The sequence below is a fragment of the Cinclus cinclus genome, chromosome 6, assembly GCF_963662255.1.
Source record: "Cinclus cinclus chromosome 6, bCinCin1.1, whole genome shotgun sequence".
Taxonomy (NCBI): domain Eukaryota; kingdom Metazoa; phylum Chordata; class Aves; order Passeriformes; family Cinclidae; genus Cinclus; species Cinclus cinclus.
Window position 1 is genome coordinate 53126814 of NC_085051.1, and position 16254 is coordinate 53143067.

At 36.2% G+C, this 16254-nt stretch overlaps 1 protein-coding gene across 1 annotated transcript in view; it reads right to left on the reverse strand.

Annotated features, from left to right (window-relative positions):
• PPP1R13B (protein phosphatase 1 regulatory subunit 13B) overlaps positions 1–16254 on the reverse strand; it is a 43128-nt gene that overhangs the window by 14082 nt on the left and 12792 nt on the right. Inside the window, exons 4-7 of the mRNA XM_062495690.1 lie at positions 4123–4224; positions 2955–3129; positions 2376–2572; positions 498–638 (exon numbers count right to left, since the gene is read on the reverse strand). Of these exons, the coding sequence (XP_062351674.1) occupies positions 498–638; positions 2376–2572; positions 2955–3129; positions 4123–4224 (615 nt within the window). The remainder of the gene's footprint in view (positions 1–497; positions 639–2375; positions 2573–2954; positions 3130–4122; positions 4225–16254) is intronic.

A 16254-nucleotide genomic window follows, 5' to 3' on the forward strand; every position in this document is an offset into this window, starting at 1 on the left:
GATCAAATATATGTGTGTTGGGTATTTTTAAAGCAATACCTCCAGCTAGTAATACATACTGAAATGCAGAATTCATCTTTTAAAATCTTTTTCAAGCTCCAGTCAACTATTAAACCTAACTTTATCAAACCACTTATTTTTTATCCATTTTCCATGCTGGGAGATAAGTATTTTATAAAACCCAATTTTTTTAATGCATTCATGCTTTTAAACATGTAGCACACAGTCATACTTTCCTTTCTAGAAATATAAACTTTTCTGATTTTTAATATAGTATTGTCTGTGCCATAAAGAAAAATGAAAGCACACTTATTCTGTCTTACAGTTTTTGGATATCTATGAGACACCTTAAAATGGTTTTAAGAGACTTCCTACTTTTATCATAGGTATTACTTGAATGGGAAAAAGATTCTACATAGTTTCTATAGGCCCTTGATAAACTGAAGTGTGGCCCTTTTAACAGTTTATCTTACAGGAATGTTTTCTTTTTGACGTGCCTCAACTTTTTTCTTGTACAGACGTTCGCGCAGCTCGTTGATTCGCTTGTCCATCATGGCCACCTCCATATTGCGTTTGTTTAGGAGTTCTTTCTGCTGCTGGAGCTTGGAGTTCTGCTCCTGGTTAAGCCTGTTACGAATCTTCAAAAACAAACAAACAAAAAATAAACAAAACAAACAAACAAAGAAAAATATAAAAGCCCACTCGTTAGAACAGTTGTCATTCTGTGTCTTGGCAAGCTGGTTTTTAATGCAGTGTTAAAAAAACCCAAAGGAATTTGGATCAACAGCTTGTTCTGGTGTCTCTAATTTACCCTTCCACACATCCTGTCAAGTTAGCATTTGCAGTCATGAACAACTCTTAGAAGGAAACAGTGAAAAAATAACCTAAAAAAACCCCTAGTGGATGCCTATTAAATACATACAGACAGCACCCCATTCATAGAAAATGGATTGAGAAACTAGGCAGAAAGACATTTCAGAAAATTCTACCGCGAAGAACTAAATCACAGAAGATGTTTAAAGATGTTTAAAATTATGCTTACCCAAGACAGTTTGTCTATCACCAAAACTAAGTGATACAAAACTTGTAACAGAATTATGCTATTGATTCTGCTTCCAGTTCCACTTGAGATTTCAGTGATGTCTGGAAGGGGGGTTAACTGAACTGCTAGTGCAGGGACCGGGCACAGATTTTGCTCTCTGCATGGGGATTAAACTGAAACCTTCACAGCAGTTTTCCAGCAGATTATGAGGTGGATTACCTTTATGGTTTAAATCAACCATGACACTCTTTATAATTATTTCTCTTGCTTTGCCACTGGCATTTTTTCACACCTTCAATAACTCAGACATTGTCTCATCGCTCCAATTTTCATGGTAACATTACAAGCAAAAAACACTCGAGGCAAATTTAAGTCTTGATAAACTTATATGGGATCACTGCGAAGCACAAGAGAGAAATCTTCATCTATTGAGCATCTTTGCACTTAGAAATAACTCAGAGGCAGATATGCCTTGTATAAATGGGGAGGGGGTAAAAAGAGAAAAAAGGACTCTTATTCCTAATGCATGAAAACAGGATTGATTAATGTCTATGCTGGATTTGCTCATCTAAATAAATGAGATGAATTTTGACATTTAAAATAATTTTAAAATATTGAATATATTAGAGCTGTTACCTTGATCACAATAAAGCACATGAGTAATAAAAAAAGCCCTCAAAATCCTGATACATTAGCATACAATTTGACAAAATTTCAATGTAAACTGGATACTTAACTACTCATGTGAGAACTACACTCTAGATGCAACAACTTCTTGCAGGAGATGCACAATACTGAGGCAGGGAATACAGTGTGAATATACTGCACATATGTTGCACTATCTAGTGCCGGGAATAGAGTGCAACTTGCATTTTTGATTACTCTATTAAAATATGTTATTTAATTCCTATGTATTTTATTTATTCACACCATACAATATAGCTATATTTTTACAATATACTTTTAAAATTAGGGTCATATTTCAAAGTTGACATGACATCTAAATGAGCTTGCTATACCCAGATAAGTGAAAAATAGGTAAGTACTAAAATTAGTTTCACAAAAATTGTTTGAGAGATTAAAACAAATAAAAAACTTTGTGGACTTTCAGTATTTCAGTATTAGGGTCTGAGAAACACCCTTCAACACACTTACACACTTTGTATCGTTATGTGTACAAGAAACCAAATAGTTTTTAAAGCTAATGAAATTCTTTTTGAAAAAAACACTACTTTTATGAGGTGTAACAGAACCAAATCGCCACTCATAAGAGCAGTAATAAAACTTTTTAAATCTACAGCTGTAATTCAAATAGCAGCTTTTTGTTACTTACCTGTAGCTCTTGATACAGCTTTTTCAATTCAACTGCTGCAGGCCCTGTCATTTGTCCGTTGTAAGACTGAAACCCATTCAGTTTCCCTTTCCTTAAATCCTCCAGTTGCTGAGTGAGTTGATCCACTTTTAACACTGCAGCCTGCAGCTCTTGCTGCTTTTCCTGGAACATGGCACTTATATGCTCAATTTCAGTTGCTAAAATTAACAAGATAAAAATAACAAAAAACAAATAAAACAGAAGCTACTTTTTAAATTCTTCAAGTACTAATAAACACACTATGCTAGCTTTACATTTAAAATACATATAAAATATTTGTATTGCAAATTTGCTAACAGTCCTAGTATTTCCTAACAGTTAGAGAATAGACTTATTCTGACTTTATGTTTGACTACATAAAAACTAATAGAAAATTCTTTTGCATACAAATTTCATGGAAACACAGAACCTCCATACAATGAAAAACATTGCACCAGAACACCTGCATCAATGCCATACTCACAACATAGTATTACTGGCTAGTGTAACAGTAAATTAAACAGTGAACAGTAAATTAAATAAATTAAGAACTCCACATACACAAATTGCCATTCATCATCTTGCTGTAGTCCACTTGTCCTCTCATGGCACGGATTTTTTTCAGCTTTGTCTCTTGGGTTTCAACACGTTCTTTAAGTTTTTGAAGCTTTTCACTCTCAGAAACAGACTGCTGCTGCCGACGTTCTTGCTGCTTCAGGTAACGCAAACGTTGCTCCTGACAAAAGGAGGTTTTAAACAAGAGATATCTATTACCCTTTTATTTAAAAATACCCCAACACATTAACTTAGAAAACCCTATCATTTTGATCAGCTCTTTTACTTCCACAAATCATAAAATGCTGTATTTCGATGAAATATGTACCAGTCCTAGAAAAAACTCTTTTAACATCAATTAACAAATCTGTTCTAGAGCAGAGGTTCAAGGGTTTTTTTAGACAAAAAATATCATATTTACATAGCTATGTGAATATAGCCCCAGTCTGAACACTCAAATACATCTGTGATGCTTCCTCTGGCATTTGTTTTCTGCTACTATTAACAGTTTTCTTGCTGTTGGCAAAATAAATTTCCAGTGCTGTTACCCAGCTTCCCAAAGATGAGAAAGTATGTCCAGCACACCATTTTAAACAAGTTGACCTGTTAGTTCTAAATAACAGCTCTTCTGCTGGGCACACAAGGAAAAATATTTTTTGTATTATTTCCTTCAAGAAAGAGCAACAGAAATCAGTAGGTTGACTCCTAGGTACTCCAACCATCAAAGGCATGCCATATAATACTTGAAACAACATCAACAACAAGGTCAAAACCATTAAACCCTTCCCACTCTGCAAACATACTTAGGTTATTCTGCCTCTCAGACTTGGAAATGCAATACATAAATTTTTATTAATTTGGCATATTCTCACTTCACCCCACTATGACTGTACTGGAGAGAATGAGCCACTAAAGACGAGCATGGAGGCGAGCCTGCTCTGCCACAGATCATGAAGGGGGCCACACAAAAGAGATAAACAAACCCCAGCAATATTTTTATACAGACACATGACGTGGGCTGTCCTAGCAGTATTTATGCCAGAAGACTGTGCATTGCCTAGGCTAAGATCTGGTAAAACGATGGATTAACTGAAATGACTTAGTGTGTTTTTCTCTATCCATGAAACTTATGCTTGCATACATTGAAAAAAATTGGTCTGTATATAATTATTACCTTAGCAACCAACATTTGCTGTTGATTTTCAATCTGTTGCTGTTGTCGGGCTGCCATATCTTGCAGTTCAGAAAGAGTGAGCTCAACACGTGGATTGCCAACCTGCAGAACAGAAAATGTTTCATGAATGTGTTGATGTGTATCAGGGCATTCTGACCAGACAGCCTAAACCCCCACTCCTCAGAGCAAGGCTCCTCCCAAGGCCTCAGAAAAAGAGGAATGATGAGCACCTGTGAAACAGTGAGAAACATGAGGTCAGAAAAAGGAGGGACACAAACCATGCAGAGAGGCAGAAAAAGCAGAAAGTGGAAAAGTGGATGGAGACGAGCATACTAAGAGACTAAACAAAGAGAAAAAAGACCCCTTATCCTACATTTAACATCTCTCTGTTCATATGTTTGGTAGCACGGGCACACAGTCCTGGCAAGGCACACATGATAACACACATGCAACCAGGTATTTCAGGCAGTAGGAGAATCTGAAGCTGCTTTCCTTCCCCAGTATTTTCAGCATAACTGCTTTGGCAGCTTAAACTGCTGGTTCACGTTATTTACCTAGCACAGGACCCAACCACATAAGAACCCTTAGATAAAGGGTCACCAAGTTCACATCCAAAGATTGGGAAAATTCTGATATATTTGAGCCATTTAGGGTAAGGATCTGTGAAAAAGAGTCTGTACAACTGAAGAAAAGTAAAGCTGTTCCCCTTCAGATAATTAAGTGGCTACTACTTTGCATTAAATGCAAAGTATTAGCAAGGCTTTCTCACTCCTTTTGCATTTCAAAACTAACACAAGCTACAAAATGAGGATAGACAGAAATGATGAAAATTCTTTAAAATTCATACCATGTATGTGACCAAATCTTATGTGTTTTTAAAAATAAACTCACTGTTTCAGTAATCCATAATTCTATCAAATATAATTTACATTTATACACTAAATTACTTCAACCACATTTTTTTTGCCTGCAATCTCAAGAAAGAGAGTGCAACATGTCAAGAAAAAATCCAGAAGCTGACACTTGCTACTCAGAAAACCAAAACTCATAACTTAGACTTGCAGGGTTTAACCACAACTTCAGAATTTCCAGAGAAAGAAAATACCACTCTTTGAAAAATTATGCTGCAAAGTTGAAAATAGCCCAACATCTGTTTCCAAGTATTTACATGTAATTCATATAATTTATTGGATCAATGTAAAAGCTGGACTACTGCACTCTAATAATTTAGTAAACAATGTAACTTTTTCACCAAATTACATGACTACACTACTAGCAAACCAAATAAAAACTTTTATTGGCTTACTATGATAAAAACTACTAGTAAACAAAATAAAAACATCACTTGCTACCCCCAATACAGTCAATACTGCTAAAAATAAAAGATAATTAAATATTTTTGATATATTGATAAATAGTACTGTTTCAAATGCTTATAAAATGTAATGAGGTTTAAACATTTTACAGATATACATAAAAAAATCCTCGAACCAAAACAACCTCTCAGTGCCCAAAAATCAATCGCATATCATGTTATGGGTCTGATCACACCTGATCCCATTGGAAAACTGATTCAGCTGCTCTGCTTTTCTGGGCCCACCCTACTGATGTGTATATCCTACAGTACTTGTACTTTATTCTCAGAAACATCTTTTTGACACATTATCTCAAACACTTTGAATGGCTTTTTTCATATTTCTACATGAAATTCCTACATAACTATCAGTTCTCCAACCAATGCACAATACAGAATTGTTTCTTTAAACTTCATTTAGGAAAGGGAAATGCTATTTGTTTTAAAGTAACTGAATTTTTTTTTCCCCTACCTGAATTAATATTTCATGTTGCTGCATGTAGTTCTTCAAGGAAGACAAACACCTCAAGGTCAATTATTAAAATGAGCCAGATTTGGATCACTAACTTTTAAAGCTGCTCTGTCTTGGACACATGATATAGACATGTCAATGTTTAGATAAAATTATTGTCCCTGTTTGAACATTTCCCACTGAGTAAGTCATGAAGTAAAATTATAATGCTTATTGGAAATTACAACAGAAATTCCTCTTACTATTCAACATTAATGAAAAAAAATTATAGTAGAGAAGTTATTAAATGAGATGAAGTCCACTCAAAATACTAATTTTGTATTTCAACACAGGGGAAAAAAAAAGAACTTACTAGTGTGGACTTTTTTATTAGCATGACTTATGCAGAGAAGAGTCCTTTCCAATTTTCATTCGGGGCAAGTAACTTGTATGCACTTGTGGCCACTGAGAGAGACATTTTATTATTAATTACTGACTGAAAGGCACTAATTGGCTAGGAAATTAAGGAAGCTTCTCCAAGTGCCATTCACAATCCACAATGTGCTTACTTGAGACAAGAAAACAAAGCAGAAAACCAGATGCTGCTCCCAAAACACATTCAGGCTCTGCTGACTTTAGTTGGCCAGAAAAAAAAATAAACTTCTACATCTGCTTCTGCTGGGCTCTGCAGGCAATTCTTACAAGGAGCTAAGAATGGCATGAAGGCTTCCCTCTGGATCACTGATTTCTCAATACACATAGGTGCTTTTTCAGAAATAAGCAACTTGCATCAGACTATGCATAGTTTTCCCAATGCTTCCTTTCTTTCTACTTTGATTACCAGTTGAAGTTAAAAACATTGATAGCCTATTGTATTTCCAGTAGAAATTTTGAGTATAACACTGTCCAAAAAAACAAAGAGAGGTTTTATTCCACTAAGTAATATTGTTAAAAATATATCCAGACTCAAAAAGTGGTAACTGTATAGGGACTGTGAGCATTTCAAAGAAAAAAGCCATTTCATTGCATGAAAATTGAAGGCTTTCTAAACGGATAATATAACCTGGAATGCACAATGACTATAAGAAACTAGTTTGTAAATGCACGAGAAACTAACAAACAAAAACAAAAAAGCAACAAAAACACAACCCAGTTTAATCCAAGAGCTCAGAGTTTTTACTGCTCTAAGCAGACATATTTTAAGTCTCTCAAATAATGACTAGCAAAAGTACTGTATTATTTTGTATCATGTAAAATATAGAAGATTAATTATATGATTAATGCAAATATTAGCATTTCCTTGAAGAAGCTATTAACTACTGCAAAGTGTTCAATTTAGAAAGTCTAATGTCTAAAAAGTTTTTATAAAAGGCAAAGCACAAGAACATGGGAAACAGTGATAATTAACCATTTAAATATAAACACCCTAGGAGAAATCTTTTAATGTTCACCTCCCTGAATATCAATATGTATAGCTTTCACTTCATGAGCTACACTATACTTAGGGGAAGAAAAAATAGACAGCTGAGGAAAAACAGCATTGAACCTGTAACTTCACTCGCAGTTTTCTCCTTTTCATCCACATAGCAAAGCAGCAATCAGAGCAAACAGAAGTCCTCTTCAACATTAAATCAATTATTTTCATACAGATGTTGCTGGTTTCAGGTCTCCAAATCAGCATAGCTTCATTTTTGAAACAGCATGAAAAACACTGCATCCTTCTCTTGTCGAGGTCTAGTTAAATCAATTAGTTTAGAGCGCTTCATATTAGTTGAGGCTGCTTGTAATAATCTGTATGCAAACACCACCATAGAAAAAAAGCCTGTCTCAGTGCTACTCCAGAACCTCAGGCTATGCCAGGCAAAGACAGCACTGCATTTTCAGTTCTTTAATGAGGTTGTTGGTCTCTCAGATTCTTAAGTTTGTGCTGTTCCTAGTACTTATTAACAACTCCATCCACAAAGTCAAGACACTCACCTCTCATAACAAACACAAGCCTATCACATTTAAGGTCCAGACCTCCTCCTTTCTCCTGCAGCAAAGGAACCAGACCTCCTACAGAACCGACTTCTGAAGGAGGTACTAAAAAGCCACTACAAATACCTACTCCTCCAGATTCCACAAATTCATTTGCTACATGGTGATACATCAAAGCAGACAGTTTTGCTGAATTGTAAATTTCTTTTCATTGATTCACAGCAGCATTTACACAGGGATGAACTCCTAAATGAATTGCCACAGAGCAAACACTGCATTATTAGGCACTGAGGAAGTATTATGTATGTCTCACATAGGCAAGAATAATTTACACCTATATTCACCAATTTCCTAATATTGACTGGGATCTTACAAAAATTATATTTATGTTATTTAACATGCACCTCTTAAAGAGCACGATGAAAGATTGAATTTGTAATGAACTCAAGTTTCAGCTTCTGACATCACCCTCCAAGCTAATATTTTACCATTTGATGATTAATATTTTTGAGACAGGTGAGATGAATAGTACAGTAGTAATTAAATAGTTTGGGAACCAGTTTACAAGCAGCCTCAAAACAAATCATACCATAGGCATTTAATTAAGGAAACTTACATCCTTTAATATTTATTTCTACATATTAATTCTTGTCACTCTGAACATTTTTTTTCTTATTCCTCCCTCCTTTCTGCGCTCTTTAATATCACAGTCTCCTCACTCTACATACTTCTGGGCTATTACAAATGGCTTACTCATTGGCAACTCACAAAATAAATGAAAAATTGCACCTGAACTCAAAATTTTTCTCTGACAAGCAGGATGTACTGTAGTCAAGGGATGGAAGCAGTAAGGGCAGACTCCAGTGGTTTTTTGCCTTTACTCCCTACAGAAAGCTCTCTTTTAAGAGGAATCTAATTATGTCAATATTAAAATAAAAACCCCATGAGGCCAATCTTTTGAATAGATTATTTTTTAAAAGATGACATCTGGGATGTGGTCTGATTTTATGCATTTTTTTTTGACTCCATGCTTAACCCATGAAGATACTTTTTGATAATTTTCTAAATTTGCACTAGTAAGAATAGTTACTTTAAAAATAATAATGAAACATACCCTAAATCCACACCAGAGACTGTTATGATTTCCAAAGAGCTTTAAAGGAAAAACCAAATATTCAAAAGCTTTACAGGCCACCATAAGGCCTGGAGGTGTCATGCTTTCTGGTGGTTAAACAACAGCCAGCCACTCAAACAGCCAGTGTAAAGCATAATGTAACCAACTAATTGGAAAAGAAAAGCAGAGCAGTACAAGAACTTACTAATCACTTCCTGCATAATATCTCTCCAGATCTTTTTCTAGGTTTGCAAGAACCACCATGTCATTAACGTCCCTTATCTATTTCTTCCTTCTTTTTAGTTCACACCCATCTCCCACACAAATCTTCTGATGTTCCCTTCCCAAAACCCTGCACGAGGAACCACCAGTTCAAGTAACTCAAGCTTCCTGAAACTGGCCAAGCTCCACCTTCTCCTGCACATATTCCTGTGCACTCAATCATGTACTATGAACGCTCACATATTTTCTAGTCCTCTTCCTATCATTCACCCCTGTCACCTCTGTCCTTTCACCCTCATTTAGTACTTCTTGCACTTTGTTTCACCACTCTGTTCCTTTCTTGTCACAGTCAGAAATTAATCTGAGGTTAAACCACCAATTGCCAAGGTCAATGTCACTTAAAACGTGAACAACCAGAACACAGAGTTAAAAAAGTCTGGGCCTTAGCTTCTCCTGTGGAGCCCAGAAGAGCTGGTTCTGGCTTTGGCCATCAAAATGGTGAAACAAAGTTTTTGCTTGTATTGCACTACTTTCAGCCATCTATTAATTTATTAAAATGCCAGTAAAGAGCAACTACTGAAGATAATGCAGCAGATACCCCACCTGCAGCCCAGCTCCACTGTTTATTCTTTACACAGGCTTCCACTCTAAAACTGTTGTACAGATAAGGGAAGATTTCGGCCAAATGACCTTTATAGCAAAAAACCACCAAACCCCCCAAAAAACCCAACAAACAAACAAACCCCAAAAAAATCCAAACAAAACCAAAAACCCCCAAAAAAACAAACAAAAAAACCACAAACAAAACAACAACAGACCACCAAAACAACAAAAAAAAACCCAAACCAAAAAACCCAAACAAAACCAAACCAAAAGGACAATCCTTTGGTGAAGTCCTCCGCACCTTCCTTCTTGTAATAGTAAATGTAACTATATCCTCAAGGAGAAAAAACGTGAAAGAAGCACTTTTTACCAAATGGGGACAACACTAACATATCAAAGGCTGAGGGGGTGGGGATGCACAGCCATAACCAAACCAAAACCACAGTACTATTACAGGCAGAAACTGCAAGACAGAAGAATTCCAAGAAGCAACAACTTTGAGCTCATGAAAGAATTTACATCCCCCATGTGGGCTTCATTAAGGAGACATACAATTTTGCCATGGCAAAAAGAAAATATCTTCACCGTCCTAATAAGAGAGGACAGCAGAGACGAGAAAGATACTGCAAGCTGCTCCTGAGAGGGCTTAAATAGCTACATGTAAATGCAGAATAAATACTTAGGTTTTACAGCACATAATGAAAGACTCAGCTTTCCATAATCCCCAGCAGTTTCAAGTTGTTCTTACTTCCTAGGACACAGGAGGGAATACAAAACTTACTTTCAGACTAGGGATTTACCTTTGCAGAGCTGTCAAACCCCAGAAATCTACAGAGCTACATGACAAACAGAACTGGCAGAACTGGAACTAGGTATATGAGCATGTGGGCAAAATGGGAATAAAGTGTATTACATAAATGAGCCTTTCCCCAGAATGAAGCAGAATGACAAGTATAAAATAAAAAGGGGTAGGTTGGAGTGCTCTCCAGTTAGTAAATTCCAGGCTGGGATCAGTGCTCTGATAATTCTCAGCCTCCCCAACCCAGGGAGCTGTGGGCCATTCCCACATTTCCTCCCCTGTGCAGCATTTACAGCAAAAGAACAGCAACTCTGGCTGAATAACTCCAAACTGCCAGAGCAGGAAAAAAAGGAACAGCTTGCTTTGCCTGCTGAAACTACCAAAAGACTTACTAATTCTCCAGTACCAACTTGGACATAAGCAGCAGATGCCCAGATGCGTTCCATCGTTGCCTTAAACCTCATTCAAAGTAACAAAGTGTGGGGGATGCTCTAAAAAGCCCACTTGGCAACAAAGCTTTAAGGGTTCCTGGTAAGAATATCCAACATACACCTTGGGTACCTTGGCACAACAGCTGGGATAAGGCAAACAGATGGAAGGTATCTGAGTTTATTATGTCATTCCTGCATCATATAGGTCTCATATGAAAAGTATGTGGCCTCCTTGTGCTCCCTCAGGTCTATAGGAGGACATGGAACATCTGCTGAAGGTTAGTGATTCAGACTCTGTACATTTCTGAAATATATTGACCCTATATATCATCAAATGCAAGGATTTTAATAGATTTTTGACCACATTTTCCACAAAACCTGATCTTAGTGACACACACAACAAACAACTTGAAAATCCATTGTCTAAACTCATGTGTAATACTATAAAAAGACAAAATAATCTGGTTTTATTTAAACTAAAATAGAGTTTTTGCTGATGTCGACAGGGATGAAATTATTTCCAGTTTAGTGGTTTTATCCACAGCTCAGCCTTGCATTTTTTTTAATTGGGTCAGAAACATGCCGATAGCAGAAATCCATTTTAAAGAATCCAATGACAATAGCACGTGCCTTTTTTAGCTTAATGGAAATGAAACAGCTAATTAAACCCAGAAAATATGCCCAGAATATTGGGAATTAAAAAAAAAAAAAATCTACCTAGTGTGTGCTATCTAATGATAATTAAATAATCCTGCAATTAAAATCACAAAGAGAATCACGTAATTTTTCTCCAAAATGCTATTATAAAATATAATTGTATCATGCAAATAAATACACTAACAGTTTCTTAAAATGAAGTTGCTTCAACTGCATCACAGTTTGCTGAAAAATGTCACATTATCTATAGTTGAGAGAGGTTAAGATTTTTTATTAATCTATACTATCTTGTTAGTAATTCCTCCAATTTGGTGATGCTTATGAGTCACTCCATAATCAAATGTTTAAAGTCTACTCAGTATAAGCTACAGACTCCAGATTTCTTGTTTTCCCATATTACTTTCTTAGTGAGGCTGCTGTCTATTTTAAGCAGAACAGCTAAGAAAAGGCAGAACTTAATAAAAATGAAAATAATGTTAGAATAGATTTTCAAAATTAGAAATTGATATCAGCATATACTGAACATCTGCTACGTCTGAAATAGACTGTTTATAAATTACTTCTAGTAATTTAAGTAGCATCTGAAACTTGTTTATTTAAAGCACTACTTTCTTCCTTGTCCTTGCAGCCACTTTTAAACAGCCACAGAAATCTTAAGCATGTTTATATTCATTTCAGTGTGGCTAAAATACCCAGCAGCCAACTGTAATTAAAACATCAACCTACATACTCCTAAAATAAAGCATCTTAAGAGAGATTATGCATTCTTGTTGAAGTATCAGTTGTGCACAAAATCTCAGACCTTTTTAAAACACCAATCCTTTTACTCATAGTGATTTTGAGTCATAGACAAGTTAGAATATACATTGAAAACACACTGTCCAGATCCTTTAGAAATGGTCTTGGAACTGTATTTTTCTGGGTCTTTGCTAAGAGCAACAGCTTATTCTGATAGGATTGCTAAGGATGCTTAAGATGCATTTATCATTAGTCTGAATAATATGTTCAGCATCAATTCTGAGTTTATTCTGCACTTAATCATTTCAATACAAAAGTTTTTCTGTGATGCAATACTGTTCATACGAGAACAGTATAAAAGAACACTTCTAAAACACAAAAGCACTGGAAATAAGTATCCTGTAACTGAAAGGTGTCTTGTGATCTTAGCGTACAACTTGTACTTCCCATAAAACCAAACTCTTGAAAGCAAAAGTTGACCACGACATTTTGAAGTAATGAGCTTTTGATAAAGTCTTAAAATGCAAGAAAGATAGCAAATACACATAAGAAAATCTGATTAAGAATTTAAATTCAGAGATAAGGTGTTACAAAACCCGAGTTGGTCTGCATTCTGATCGTGGCAACTAAACCCACAAGCATTTAAATTAAAGTGCAAAAGCTACACAGCACTTAAATAACATGCCCATCAAAGTGCAAATCAAACAAATTTTGAAAAGTAATTTGTTACCTGTTCACTATTTTCCCATCTAATTGCAAGAGAGCACATCTTTATTTCACAGCACTGCCCATCAGCTGTAAACATCTCCGATGCTTCAACGTGCTTCAGCTCCATCTTTCTGCTATTTTCTCTCTGCACTACTGGTTTAACAGTTTGTTGTGAACAAGCCAAAACAACAAGCCTGCACATCTTACGAGTTCCTGCATGGCTTTTTGGCTCAGTTCAATCAATGTAGGTAGGATGCTTTTAATCTTACTCCATATGGGATCCAGGTTTCCCCAACCTCTTTATCGATATGAAAAGCTGTCTCTCTGCATTCATCAGCAATCAGCTAACGGAAAAGGCTAGTGGATTTTGCCAGCAGTAAAAGACCTAATCACAGCAAGATCAAGCCAGCTGTCAACTATAATCAGCTTGATTCATTGCACTTTTCATATTCAATGGAAAATGTTGAGCAATACACAGCTCTTTCACAGTAATCAGGTTAAACTGAAAATGTAAGACTATAGAAAATTTAGCTTTAAAAACACAGGCGTTATTTGTTCCTTTGTATTTTTGTAGCATTACCAATGCCGGGCCAAAACTGAACACTGAAGAGATCACAGAAATAATTGATTTTTGAATGCAGTTTTACTGTTTAAAGTGACAGCAAACCATAGCACCTGAAACTTAACAAAGAGTTTCTTTATAAGCAGAGACTGCCTAAGATAAAAGGCAAACAGTAGAGTCAGAAGAGATACCACAATCTTATGCAAATAACCTTTCCAGTGTTTGCTACTTGGTTTTCCCTACGTAATTCAGCTTTTTCTTAAATCTTGCATGCAACGAGATGAATATATGAGCCAGCAACAGAGCTAAAGCATGTGTGCAATAGCATAAATCAAGAATCTGCAAGCCAGAGAAGACGGGAACGAGCCAAAACCTACATGTGAGGATTTTTAAATATTAAACATTACAGAAAATACTAAACACCATTAACAATTTCTTATTTATCTACAAATCAAGATACTGTAGAAGATAAACCCCCAAAACATCAAAAGCTGCAATTTACCTTGTCAAACTCACGAATGACAGGCAAGTTCACCCTCTCTTCCTTCTTTCAAGAAAGTAATTCAAGCATGATTCAGTGCACTTATACAAGAGATCCAGCCAAATGGGTCTCCATAACACTGAAGAACTCTATGTCCAAGCACGATACAGCGACTGTTACAGCTGAATAAAGAACAGGCTTATTTTTAGCAAGCAAGTAAAGGTATGAGCTGTAGAGTAAGATCATCCACTAGGAATATGAGCAGAAGAACAAGTTTAACTCCCTTGCTCCTAAATTAGCCAGAGGGACTTTCATTTTTCTCGGCTTTGATCCGAGGAAGACTGCAGGGGGAACAAACTTAACAACAATTAGAACTGGAGGTAGCTGCAGAAACAACAGAGAAATGGAAAGGTTCACTTGCCTGGGAAAACCAAGCAGGTGGGAAATAAGCATGCCTGGTGTCCAGAGGCAAGATGGACAGGAAACTAAATGAACAAGTCAGTGAACATGGGAAGGTGTGTCAGAGAAAGGAGGCCACAGCAGCACTGCATGAGAAACACCACAGAGACCATGGAAAAGATGACAGAAAACACTGATCTGAAAATGACACAGCTACATAAAAGACAGAACTCTAAATGTCGACTGAAACTGAATAGCTGGCCTTGCATGGACCAGTAGAGTCTCCTGCTCTGAATTGAAAGTTGTTCAGAGACAGAGCAACAATCCAAACTCTCAAACTTTCACATTTAAGCTCTCAGAACCATGCAGTGAATTTCATAACCAGCCTCCTATAAAGATCTACAGAAATAAAGGAAAGGACAAGTCCTAATTCCTTTAAATAACTTGATACTAAAATATTTGGTTTAACTAAAAATTATACTAATGAGACTGCAAAAGGATATAGCTGTAACAAAGGGCATTGAAGTGTCCAGTGCCAGTGTAAGGGCTGCACAGCAAGACTTCAGAAAAATAACAAGTCTTTAAGTAATGTTTACATTGAGTTAACGTGTATAATGTAACACATCAGCTGAAACACTTATTCTAAATTGTTCTAATGTTATATAAAAGCCAAGCAGCTCAGAATCTCTATGTGCAGTGACAACTGGAAGCAATTCTTCACATGCTTCATTTATTGAAAAATCCAGGGGGAAGTGAATTGTATTGCTCCATGCCCACAACACAAACACAGGAAAATAAATACCATAGTTACAGATTAAACCAACAGACGGATTTCTCTCTCTCCCATGGACATCTGCAACTAAGTACTGCTGTAAAACTGCAAAACCATGAGTGAGGAAAAACAAAGATAGGCCTGTAACAACAGGAACTAGAGGCAGAGATTCACTAAGTAGTGCAGTTTAGGTATTTTCTCCTCCGCAAAATAGGAACACATCTGTTGGTTGTTATGAACTAGAAAACTACATATTCAGTTCCTGTAACTTGCTGGACAGAACTCTCTGATGCTCAGAGGAGCAGCAGAACTACAAAATCCATACACTGCAAGTAAGTGTGTGTAAATGTCTGTATAGTACAATACATATACATACTGTGAGTCTCACATCCAGGGCCATCTAGATATCTGGTATCTACAGTGACAGAGGTTAAAAATTACATGTAGAAGACATGGAGGAAAACGGTCCTTTCATAATGTTCCAAGTAGGTTCCAAGAATGCTCCCTGGTCCCAACAAATCAAATAATTCCTAGATTCCTCAAGTCAAACTAAGTCAACTGTTAAAAGTGAGTATTAGTCATAAACTAATGTTAACACAATCAAAATTGTAACAGGAAAATAATCCCAGAGTAAGTGCAATGAAACTTATGAAATTATGCCCATAAAATCTAAACATATAGTAACTTTGTCCATTATGGACTGAAATGTACTTGAGATTGCATGGGACAAGCCAAATGACGTTCCAAATCCAAGAAAGATGTAGTTCTGCCTAAAAGATTTTAAAAAAGCCTCAGAGGGAGGTATGAGGTCAAAAGCATTTGAATTCCCTACAGTTTAACAGAAATTCTTTCTATGGGATCACA